Source organism: Odontesthes bonariensis, chromosome 15 (assembly GCF_027942865.1).
Source record: "Odontesthes bonariensis isolate fOdoBon6 chromosome 15, fOdoBon6.hap1, whole genome shotgun sequence".
Taxonomy (NCBI): Eukaryota; Metazoa; Chordata; class Actinopteri; order Atheriniformes; family Atherinopsidae; genus Odontesthes; species Odontesthes bonariensis.
In genome coordinates this window covers 22,176,999-22,190,098 of record NC_134520.1, presented here as the reverse complement: position 1 = coordinate 22,190,098, position 13,100 = coordinate 22,176,999, and the positions used below count along the sequence as shown (strand labels likewise).

The following is a 13,100-nucleotide window of genomic DNA, read 5'->3' as shown; positions in this document are numbered from 1 at the left end:
AAAAACAGCACTGAAACTTCTACTTAAATTATAAATACTGCACAAACAGTTTTGAAAGAATATAGGCACTAAAAATATATTCAACAGAAACAATGTAAGGCAATGTGTTTTATGAGGTTTCCTGACAGTTACAAAGCTTGCTGTTTTATATCTTTGTATTCTAATGACTAACGTTTTTGTCTTCTGGCTCACAGACATCAAGAAGTCTTTCTGAATTTCTCCAGGTTCTGCATAAAACATATCTTGATCACTGTGAAAAGAGAGAAATCAACCCGGCGCTCAGGTGTATCACGAACAGTCCAAAGTGGTGCTCTTGGGGTAGGGAAATCCACGATATGAAAAGAAATAAGTCCCAGGCACTCAAAAGTAGAAAAGGAAGAAGGTATAAATAAAAAGCCTTTAATGACTTTGGCTAATCATAATAAAATACCAACATGTTTCAACCACCACCGTGGTCTTCATCAGGGCAAAGCAGAAGTCACAGACTGAACAACGGTAAAGACAATTAAACCCCACACCTGGATCAGGTGTATAATTAGTGTGCCACCAATAACAATTGGAAGAGTAAGGCGCACCTGTCATAGAGGAGGGAGGGAGGGAGGGGGAGGGGGAGGGGGGGGGGGGGGGGCATAGATCACAATACAATAATTGTTGTATAAGTACCAGCATGACAAAAACAATAAACTCTTTAGATATACAAAATAGCAAATGGGCAGATAACATCAGAAAAACCTACAGACAAAATATCATAAAAAACATTTAAACTCGATATCTTCATTAAGGCCTGGATACCTAAGCGCATCTAACTGGTGGATCCAAAACGTCTCACGTTGGTTGAGCCTGCGGATCCGGTCGCCGCCTCTATCTAAGGGCCTGATGTGCTCCAAAGCCTCAATTATTAGCAAGGAGTCGTTCTTATTGTGCGCTTGTAGGAAATGTTGGGCCATCTGGTAGTCAGCATTAACAGTGCGTATCGCATATTTATGCTCAGCAAGTCGATCACGTAGGCGTCTTTTGGTGCGTCCTACATAGAACACACCTGGGCACGGACAGGACAGACGATAAATAACAAACGTGGTGTTACAATTTATAAAATCTTTTATTCTATATTCCTTATTGGTTTTAAAATCAGTAAATGCTTTTGAAGGAATAAGATGAGCACAATGAGGGCAATTATAACAACGGTAGACTCCCAACGGTCTCTTGAGCCAACTCTCCTTTTTAACAGGAGGAAGATGGGTGTGTACGAGTCTGTCGCGCAGTGTCGGAGCTCTTTTGTAAGAGACTAACGGGGGTTCAGGAAAGATCTGTTGCAGATCAGGGTCCGAGTTAATAATGGCCCAATTATTCCTGATGATCCGTGTAACCTGTTTGGCCTCTGAGCTGTATTGTGTAACAAAAAAGGGTCGAGATAGTTTATTTCTATTAAGGCTCTTTTTAATCAGAGTGTCTGAGCGCTTCAGAGCCTGCGCTCTTAACCGGGCTTGCGCCACCGTATCAGGCTTGTAGGCTCTCTTCCTAAAGCGGTCAGTCATGTCATTGGCCTGTCTTTCAAACTCCGCCTCATCATTGCAGATGCGGCGTAAACGCTGGAACTGACCAAAAGGGATGTTATCAATAAGGTGCTGTGGGTGAAAGGAATCGGCTCTAAGAATGGTGTTGCGAGATGTCTTTTTCCTAAAGATGGTGGTGTGCAGATTACCTTCTTGGTCAATAGAAATAGTGAGGTCTAAAAAATCAATTTTGTTTTGCGAGTACTCAAGGGACAGTTTAATATTAGGATTAATAGAATTAAGATATTGGTGAAATCCCTTAACTTGAGTCTCGGTGCCATTAAACACAAATAAAAGGTCATCAATAAAGCGACCATACCATGTTAAGCAATGATAGAAAGGATTGGTAGAGTTAAAGACATGAAGTTTTTCCCACAGTCCCAAATATAAACACGCATAGTTGGGTGAAAAGCAACAACCCATGGGAACACCTATTTTTTGTTTGTATAGCTCATCAGTAAACACAAAAACATTATTGTAAATAATAAACTCAGTAAGGTCCACAATAAAGTCTGAAGGTGGTCTAATGTCCTTTCTTTCAGCCAAAAAATGTTTTAATGCATGTAAACCCTCTTCATGGTCGATATTAGTATAAAGGGACTCAACATCCATAGTGATGAGATATTGAGACCTCACATTCCCAAGCCTAGATAGGATGTTCAACACATCCACAGTGTCCTCAATAAATGACGGTAAAGTCCTAACAAAAGGTTTAATCATAAAGTCAACAAACTTAGATGCCAGTTCAGTAAGGGTACCATTGCCCGAAATAATCAAATCAGTCACAGTATCCTCCAGGTGCATCTCTTGTCTCACACACATAATATTACTTCTAAAGCAGCAGAGATGAGGAAGACGAGACCAAGATATAATAGATGGTATGCAGGCAGTGCTGTGATTGCCGTGAATGCCCCTGAGTGTCAAACACCCAGCTGTCAGCATCTGTAATCGTGCATTCACAAGGAAAAACAGCACTGAAACTTCTACTTAAATTATAAATACTGCACAAACAGTTTTGAAAGAATATAGGCACTAAAAATATATTCAACAGAAACAATGTAAGGCAATGTGTTTTATGAGGTTTCCTGACAGTTACAAAGCTTGCTGTTTTATATCTTTGTATTCTAATGACTAACGTTTTTGTCTTCTGGCTCACAGACATCAAGAAGTCTTTCTGAATTTCTCCAGGTTCTGCATAAAACATATCTTGATCACTGTATGCTGTTCCTGGTAAAGAGGATGCCTGGTCGCCAAAGATTACAGAGATCCTGAAAACTGTCATATAAAGTGAAGGAAAAAGAATGGTATCATGGAGAATCTAATCATTAATTATCAATGGTATGAGCAGTAAATACTGACCTCACATTGGGATCCTGAAGGGCAGCATAATGGTTAAATGGTTAGCGCAGTCAGTTACAGCAAAAAAAGCCCAAACCTGGCTGCTTGCATGGGTTTTTATCCATATGCCCTGGTTTCCAGCCTCTCTGTTAGCCCTGTGAAGAATCGGACATAACTAAGAGGGCACAGACCTGTCAAGATGAGGCTCACTGTGAATTATGTGTCAGAGTGAAACAGGAGAAATATCTAGGAGCATTTCTGCAGCACCGAAAGCAAAAAGCAAAAACACAGTAGTCTCAATCATGCTAAAACGAAGGAAGTTTAAAGCAGTGAGTCAGTAAGAGAGGAAACCAAAACAGTAGTGTTCATCAAGAATAAGAACCAGGGTTTTCTGTTGTGGATGGGAGAAATGTATAGAAGAAAACCATTGGAGCTCCAGCAATGCGGGCCTGTATGGTGAAGTGACCAGACAGAAGACCACAGGCTGATAAGAATTTCCTAAAAGGCGTCTGAACAACTCTCAGACTACGAGAAGCAAAAACCCGCAATTTTGTGAAAGACTGATTTAACTTTTTGGCTACAGTTTGCATTGACTTGTCTGGAGAAACCAGGCACTAAGTATCATCACCTCAGTTATACCATCCGTACATGGTGATGGAAGAATCATTCCGAGGGGATGTTTTGTTTTTTTTGCGCCAGCGGATCAGATGTCGATCAGTAAAATAAATCAAATACCGAGCTATCCTGGGAGAAAATGGACAAAAGCATACATGTTTACATGACAACGAAATAAAGCTTACAGCCAGGAAAAGACAGGAGTGTCTTCAGAAAAAAATGAGAATAAAATGCCTTTAAACTTGGACCTTCCTTGTATTCGCCCCAAAGTAACACGGAATTCAATGTACTTCGAAAGTGCGAAGTTGGAACTTGTGAAAAATCAAGTCAAGGAAAGTGTAGCACATGATATTTACAATTCAAAGTGTTTACGAAGAGTAGCATAAAAACATGAAAAAAAAGACCTGCAGAATGAAATCTCTCATTCAGCATTGCCAGTAAATGCAGCATTATGGTGGAAATGTTAATGCAGATGTGAGGCAGAGATCAAGATCTCGAGGAGATAAAACATGATCTACAATTGTCTGAATACAGTTACATTGTGAAATATGTGGGAACACATCCACGCGTCAGGTTTCCAGAACGTTGTGGGAAACTTTGCCAATGTGTTTCATTGCCAGATTTTATGTGCAAGTCAGCTTTTTGACAATAGAGCGTGTGTGTGTGTTTGAACTGACTGCTGTCCTCACATCTTCTCGCTCTCATTGGCCAGTGCCTCACCCTCTGCCCAGAGGATGCAGCCCAGAAACATCAAGAAGAAAAATAATAAGAAAGAAGGGAACCAACAGAGGCTGTGTAGGGAAAAAGACTTACACTTACATCTACGGGGTTTAAAATATGTTGGAGAGAGATATGCTGTTTTTGTATGAAGATTCCGCACATTATGCCTTTACAATTTTTACACTATAAGTTGAAACATCACAAAAGCATTTGGCAATGTTGTGCTCTTTGGCTCTCCCTACAGTTGGGGGATATAATGCCACTGTTGTCAAACACAATCTGAGCCCTGCACCTGCACATGTACAGCTTTACATGTTCTGACAGGAAAAGTTCCAAAAAATGTCAAGAGACAAGGCAGGCTTATGTTACAAGACCTATCAAGAATAAGTCTGCACTTTGGTATATACTATGACATATGCAATGAATAAACATGCTCACAAAAATACAAGACAAAAAAAAAAATGTTCAAATTTTGTCTGTAATAGTTTTTTATTTCTAAGTTTTTTTCTAAGGAGTAGAACTCATACAACCTATTTTTGCTTTACTACTCATTTTCATCATTTGATATTTTCTATGTTCAACTGTGAGCAGAATGTTGGTTTATTATCTCTTTTTCCTCTTTTTTTAACATTTCAAACAACATCTTGACTTTTTTGGATATGTGTATTTATTTGGAAGCATCAGCACATCAAGAAAATGAATTATTTCTCAAAAATTACTGAAAAGATACAGACATATGGGCAGATTGATATGGGCAATTCAGATTTGTTTTTTGCAACCGAATAATATCATCATTACCATAAATTGCTGTAACGTATCTGAGAGAGATCTGCCATGGTTGTATGATAGTTTAGATACATTTGAGCTTCTCATCCACATCTCAGTTGTGCTTTGGATCCAGAAATAGAGCTGCAAAGCCGACTGCAGCGGGTATGTATATGCAATCAACACGAGTCATTTGACTAATTGATTCAGCTAATTTTATCGCTTACCTTGCTCACTTCTGTCTGATCAAACATTTGCCTCAAAGGCATCTAGATTTCCACCAAGTTGGTAGTTTCCTGAAATCAATGAAAATGATCTCCTGTTACTACTGAGCAGACGTCTCAATTTAATGAAAAAGTTTGGGAGGCAGAGTCAGGAAACCCTCCACATTGCATACCCTAACTTTGCAGATAACTGGCAACAGCTGCAAATGCTGTAGTTTAATGGAAATCGCTGTGTGAACATGATGTTAAAGATAACATCTGTCTGGAGGAGCGAAAGAAGAAGATATTTAGCATAAAAGGCTTTTAAATATGCCACGAGGCCACTGACACTATTCTCCAGCATCTAACTATGTTGATAAACTGTCAAGTCTAACTGAGTATCAAAAAACAAAGAAGGCAGTCTCCTTTTTATTCATTAACTGCAGCGAATATTAACGATTAATTAACATTTACAGCACAATTGTGGTTAAACTCTAAATGTACAACACACTCATTTAGGATGACACATGGATATCAAGGTTTCATTTTAAGAAATGGTAACAGCTTGATGTGGGAGCAAAAAATAAGTTTAAGTACATTTACGAGGTAGTCTGTCTACTCAAACAGTCCAGTGTAATGCACCAGGTGTCTCCAGTTGAAATGCTTGTTTAGATCTTTTGAAGCATGTGGTATCACATCCGACATAAGCATGTGACGATGCAACCGTGACTCCGACGCCAACACCTCCTACCGATGCTGTCACTAAGTATTCAGTTTGGGCGAAATCCAGAAAATGAGTCAAAATGATTGTTTTTCCTCACAAGAAGAAAAAGAAAAGAAAAAAAATTATTTACTGTTATGGAAACAGAGAAAATTATAGAAAATTCTATGCCTTTTTTTACTTCTGTGTAATTGCTTATGTTGCAACTGTTGAAGGGAATGTCCCGCAGCCTCGGCACTATCGGCACCTTTGTCTGCTCCCAGAAGGGCAGAAGGGAATGTCTCATGACTCATAGAAGCAAAAATGCAAGCCTCCGTCTTTCTACCCTATAAAAGCTTCCTGAGCCCTATGCTTTTGAATTTCAGACAGTATTCCCGAGTATTCTTGTTAATTTTCCTAACACAACCGGTCCAGGGTGTACCCTGCCTCTCGCCCAAATACAGCTGGGATAGGCTCCAGCCCCTCCCGCGACCCTAAATTGGATTAAGCGGATAGAAAATGGATTGATGGATGGATAGAAACAGATCAAATCATGACACATGATGTTTGAGCTCCACGGGGTTTACACTCCACTAAAGAGCCAAAAGAGAAAAGAAAAAAATCACCTCAAATGAAAGATTTCAGCACATCGTGTGCGCAGTAAGGAGCCTGTTACAGTCCTCAAATTGATAACTGACAGATCTCTATCATTTCCATATTTTCCAACATTGCTGATAACATAAACTCACCCAAGCTTCTTCTTGGCATCAGTAGAGGAGAGTATTTGCTGAATCCAAACGTGCCCATCTTTCACACAGCAGCGTTTGATGGATCATTGATTGGAGCTTTGTTAGTTTAAAATAACTTGTATATTGTCTTTTCATCATTTATGCTGGGACACTACTGACCATTTAAATCAAATAGTCCTGCTTACCCAAACATCACCTGGACTAAGTGAGCTGTTACTGACAGACTTGATTGTGGTCCAGATTGTTTCTCTAGTCCTTAGAGAAAATTGTGCTATCGCTTGCAGAAGTTGTGCTGACATCAGCTAATTAGCTATCGGTAACACAGATTCCAGATCAATTTCTGGATGGAACCCTTGAGATAACAGACTGCGCACAGACAAAGATGCTGATTGTAGAAAAGCCCATTGAAGGGAACCAACTGAGTACTGACAGACAACGGGATAAAAGGAAGCCTTTGAGACAGACTTTTTTAAACTTTTGGGAGAAGACTGCTTCCTCCTTCATGATCAACTAGCTAATGGTAGCATCACAGCAATTTTCTCAAAGCCACAATAAAGCTGACTCTTTAGTCAGCCTTCACCAAGATGACAACAAGATGAGAGCTTATTACTAACAAGTATTGTCTGCATCTGTAGTCTATGCATCTACACTATCATCTTATAAAACGTTTTTGGCATGTTAGAGTATTTTCCAGCAGACCCAGAGCTATTATAACATCCCGGATAAAAGACTCTGGGCCAGTCTCGATGTATTCCAGATTATTCATAAAGTATTTCAACTCTTGCCATCAGAAATGCCCAGTGAATAATTCTATTAGATTAGATTTTTTGGCTGAAGACCTGTGATCACTGTCAGCCTGTTGAGCCGTGTCCTCCACACTATAAGTAAACCCAGGGCAGCGGTTGCAGTGGTGGACTTATTAGGGTGTAAAGCAAACGCCTCGAGTGTCATCAGTTACCATGTAATGAATTCTCCTCCTTTGATGATCTTCTTTTAAAACCATGTTGTCCTCACCTGATTTTATTCATCTATATTCATCTCATCTCCAAAGAGTTTTCATGTGCACTTGTTTTAATCTATTTAACTCATCCCTTTTAGGGATGAGTTAAATATCTGCATTGATGACTCCTTGAATACTTTGAACAGCAACTTAAACTCATTAGTGCGGTCCTTGTTTTTAACGGAGGTGGTGGGAGTTTGTAGAGTGGTAAAAATTAACGAGTGACTCTGATCATAAGTTTTTACGTGTGAATTAGATAGTGATACAATCATTTGGTAAAGAAGACAAGAGCACATTATTCTCAAAATCTTTTTATCAGAATGACCCCAGATTGTCTTTCAAAGCTGTCGACCAGCTGATGAACACAGTCCCTCCCAGTGTCCCAGCGAACTGGGTTTTTTTTTTTTGTTCCGTTTCAAAGATACGGAAGAGTCGATCAGCGCTTACACCCCCAGTAAATAATCTTGTCTATTACGCATCCTGGAATATCCTAAATCACGGTTTAACACCAGAGGGGACGGAGCCTTTGCAGTCACAGCTGTGAAGCACTGCTGTCTGAGGAGATCAGGCCAGTGGAGTCAGAGTCTTAAAGTCTTATGACAGAGCCTTTCCTGATTTAATTGAAATTTCAGGGTTTTTTTCAATTACCGTAATAGAAATTCTGTCCTAAAATGTCATTATAATTTATATTGCATTGTTTTCGTTACTTGATTATATAATTTTTTTTTTTTTGTACAACCTAAGGCCTAATCGGAATTAGAAAAAATATTAAGCAATTTCATTGTTAATTGATTTTATTATATGCTACAATACTACAAAGTGTATTTAAGAACGATTTGTTATGATAACAGCGTTCAACAAAAACCTGGTAAGTACAAACTTTTCTTTCTAACACATCAGGTTTTACAGATGTGGTGAATGTCTGTGTGCTGCTGACGATGCCGACAACAAGAGACAACCCTGCCATCACATCAGGGTCAAACTCATACAAATGGCTCGTTATAAAAGACACCGTTCATGGTCAAATAGAGAGTAAGTAGAGTGTAAGTGACAGCTGAGACCATCCTGTTTATTTTATGTATAAATAAAATAAACACAAATATTTCCAGTAATAATGGTGACAGATCATAGGTGAGAGTCTGAGGCTTGCCTGGTCTATGTGGGCCTTGTGGTGCACCAGCTATCTGTGTGTGGTGGGCCCTTCCTCTGGCCCCAGGACAGCTGAGATGGGCTCTACCACGAATAGAAGAAAATGAATGAAGCTGTCGACAATCAGAGATAAATACTGACCTCTACTGTAGCACCAGTGCTAAGTCAAGCACAGGGGGTGCAAATCTATCTGGTGAGACTTTACATTTCATTGCTTTCAATTGTTTTGCTTTCAGTTGTTTTGATTTGCTGCTACAGATTCCAGGGCATCCAAATATTACTGCAGCAGGTCTACTTGATAACAAATTTGTCTCAAAATGCTGGTGGAGACACTTTTCAATCTGCTCACCCTTCAAAGTAGTTTATCTTGTAAAATCAAAGAGAAAACATGGGAAAGATGAAATTTTCACTGCTGAGTGTTGGCTGGCTTATTCAGTAAACACATTTTATGAACAGACTTTTCAACATCTTCGGGTGTTCATTAATAACCATCATGTCATCTCGTGAAGTCCCAACATCAGCTCAGTTGCCTTTCAGAGCAGAAGTGACGATTATCTCTGAAAGACGCACTTCAGAACCTGAAATACTGACATTGAGCTGCTTCACAATTCTTCACCTCACACGGCTTCATATGAAAGACGTCTCTTTCATCCACGCTCCAGTCCTCAGTAGTAATAGCTTCCAAAAACTGCCACCACACAGAACAAGCTGTCCTATGGAGTAAAGACGTTGTTACTTGAAAAGTGGTTTTACAGAGAAGCGTCCCCCATCCCAAATACACCTCACTGAGCACTTACGTTCATGAAGACGTCTTCTGCATAGTTATCTGTGTCAGCGTCCCACAAACACCTGGAGGACATGCTGGAAACACAAAGAAAAAGAGAGCTGCGAGACTGGCAAAGGTCTAATATTCGAAGGTCTTTCACAAAAATAAAGAAACAAATTGTATGATTTATTGCCATCAAATCAGAGATCTTCGAGAAACACTGTTTCTTCTGATTTCCCTTAAATTTTGCGTCACTTCAAAATCTTAATTTAACGGGATACTTACGCATACTGATCTAGTAGATCAGGTCATTTAAGGAGATATCAGGAAATATACTAATCAATGCCCTTGTCTCAGTGTCAGTCAATATCAAATGTCCTTACATTTGTAGATTTTTCATACAAAAGTGTGTCAAACTATTAAAAAACTCTAAAAATAACATCCAAATCTTTGACTTTGAAACAAATTGGGTAATTGTTGTCAGAGAATGTGTCAGATAATGTGTTGATACTAATCTTTTGCGAGTTCTTGTTGCAAACATTGCATATTTTGTTAAAGACAAAAACCCAGTTTTTCAGTTTCTGGTTGCCTCTCACTCTTTGTTGCAGAAATGTTGCACCGTGTTTCCCCAATTCCCTCAAAAATAGAGCAAAGTTCAACAAACAATGGAAGAAATTCATAAATCTAAATACTCATCATGCTAATTCGATGAATCAAAAGTTATTAAATACTGTGACATCGGTTTTCCTAACTGAAGTTCTACTAACTTTGTTACCCAGTCTCTCACATCAAAGTGTTAATTTAACTTGATATTTACCATATTTACGAGCAGAGCTGAGTACATTTGAATGCTAAATAATATGAAGCAAAAAAAAAAAGCAAAACTGTGAGTTGCTGTATGAAATTTCCCTGGATGTTTTTGAATATCTCTACATTGTGTTCATGAGGTTGTTGTTTAAAAAAATGGAAATTTGCAGTTTAAAGTTTCAAACCTTTGGAGGAACTTACATTAAATCTGTCAGAAAACGTGCTGTTAGTGGTCTTTTGCCTTCTATTGCTCCTGCAGATTACTTGACATGCACTATACAAATATTTATCCTGTTTTTTCCTTCGCTGTTGCACTTTTTTGCCAATATTACCACTTTCCGATGTTTGGTAGCTTTATTCAATGTAGTGCATTGCAGGACATTTTGCATTTATTCCCTTTAAAAATGAAAGAAATTAAGCTTAAAAAAAACATAACAGCTGTTTTGTGCTTAGTGGAACAAAACAGTAACTTACTGGACTCCTTGTCCGCGTTGTTCTCCGATGACCACCTGCACGACAAGCTTGTATCTGTCAAATCCTGCAGCTGTACACGAGGAAATGCGAGGTGCATTTATGCAAATCAGTAAAAAGCAGACAACACAAAGCTACATTTACTATGTAATGTTCATATACTGTAACACTCTGATTGTGTAGAATCAATCTAATCTCATGGGATATCTCGCGGAGTGGACTTGCACTTCCAGCCGTATCAATCAATCAAAAGCGCAAGCAGCTAAATATCTTTAGTTTACATTTAAATCTGTACATGGTGCATATTTGATTATCTAACTGACATCATATTGAGTCTGTAGTTCTGTAGCTGTTTGACTGGTGGGCTGGAGATGAAATGATACTGCGACGAATGAAAACTGAAACTTAGTGAACTTTCCTGCTGCTCAAATTGAGATGAACAACTTGTGTTGAAGAAATCCTTTTGAAATGGACATAAAAGGATTCTTTGGTGGGCTCGGAATGAAGGACATATGAGGAAGGATGTATCACTTACTCTTCACTTTGTCCTTAATGCAGTCAGCCAGTGAACGGGTCAGCTCTGGCACCTTTTCTGGGACGTACTGCTCTCCAGACAGCTTCTCCCTCACGACTTCATGGACACATTCCTTTACAATGGCCGGCTTAAACCTGGAAGATTCAACAGGGAGCAGCAAGAGTGGAAAACGAACTTCACTCACAGCAAGGCCCACAAATCACCAGCCTCCCTCAGGATTTTCTACAGTCTATGACAAATATATTCTACATAGAGTAGCCTATAACCCATACGTATAATATTACACAGTAATACGTATACGGAGCACCAACGCTGATTAATACAAGAATACATTGAAACAATCTCATTTATAACTATAAATCTGGAGATAAAACAGCGACACAATGGTTGTTATTTCCGCCACTTCCAAAGTGAACTCAGGTCACAGGTAAACCCTAAATATGGGCCTGAGGTGCAGACTATCCACTTTAATGTGCAGGTATTCAAGACTAAAGTGAGCTAGAAACTATAGCTCTTTCATATTTAGAACCAGCTTCTCAGAGTCCAACATGTGATTGAACAATAGGCTCATAAGGTGTTCCTTTGTTACTTTCAACATAAAAGAGGAAACTAAAAGGTCCGTAGTTGACTCCCAGTGTAATATTTCCCCAGCTGCTGCTGTCATGGTCTGATACTGCAGCTCTCATGTTGTAAATGTTCAAATATTCCCTGACATATTCCTGTAGATGGTAATAAACCGCTTTACCACAGTGCACGGCTGAGGAGATGTTCTTTAGGAAACTACAGCGACATACTATTGTTAAAAAGTGTAACTTCGGTTACAAAAACAGACGCCCGGCACGTTACAGACCTTAAAAGGGTGTTTTTAATTCATATTTCGTTTACCACACTTAGCAACAAACTTACTAGCTAAAAGCTAAGCTAAGCTCATTTAAGCTTTGCCTAAATAAATCTTTTAAACCAACGTGGCCAACTCACTTATGCTGATAATTAGGTCGTATGAGGTATGTATCTGACCCCTCCATGGAGTCTGAACGCTTCATATATCTACAGAAAGTAATTATTGTTAACAAGCTGGGCTTGTAGCTGGAGACGGGATTGTGTCCATTACCATAGCAACGTTTTTTTTTTTCTCGTTTCCTGTTTCAAAATAAGAGAACGCCCAGGAAGTTACTGACGAAGAGACATTTAATGTAATTTGACGTCAAATAACGTCTGAATTCGTCTCCTCGTACGCATTTCTGTTAAATTAAATGAAATAGAAATAGACACCGTGTTCCTCTTAGACTGCTGGCTTTTGCAATTGGTTTATTACAATCAGTCACGTTTTGTCCTAATGATTGTTCCCTCTTAAACGTCTTCTTGGTTTAGCCTATTCTTGGCCTTTTTCTTGCAGTCACTGTTCATTCAAAAATATTCTGGATGCACACATTAGTGTTGGTTTAACACATTAAAATAGTTAGTGTTGCACATCAAACCCGACACTGGGTTTCAATATGAAGCGATCCATGCCGGTCTCATGTCAAAGTGGTGCTTGACACTTATGTCTGGTTACCTGGAAAATAGAGCTTCCTGGCATGTTGTTGCAAAATGGTGCAACTTGTTGTAAATCGTGTTTTCCACACACTAACAGTAGTCTTGCAGGTGCCTATACTTCACGTCATCAAAAAGAGAGAGAAAACAAAACTGATAAACAAAAATTGATATAAATAGATGAAACTAAGAAATC

The 13,100-nt window shown here is 39.0% G+C and overlaps 1 protein-coding gene across 1 annotated transcript; it reads right to left on the bottom strand.

The window, feature by feature from the left end:
- Positions 1 to 7,735: 7,735 nt before the first annotated feature.
- Positions 7,736 to 12,916, bottom strand: dynlt2b (dynein light chain Tctex-type 2B). Its single transcript, XM_075485548.1, has 5 exons — positions 12,350 to 12,916; positions 11,372 to 11,505; positions 10,840 to 10,909; positions 9,590 to 9,653; positions 7,736 to 9,505 (listed from the first exon to the last, which is right to left on the bottom strand). Exons 1-5 carry the CDS (start codon positions 12,412 to 12,414, stop codon positions 9,458 to 9,460), a joined length of 381 nt encoding a protein of 126 aa, XP_075341663.1. The 5' UTR covers positions 12,415 to 12,916; the 3' UTR covers positions 7,736 to 9,457.
- Between the last annotated feature and the right edge of the window lie 184 nt (positions 12,917 to 13,100).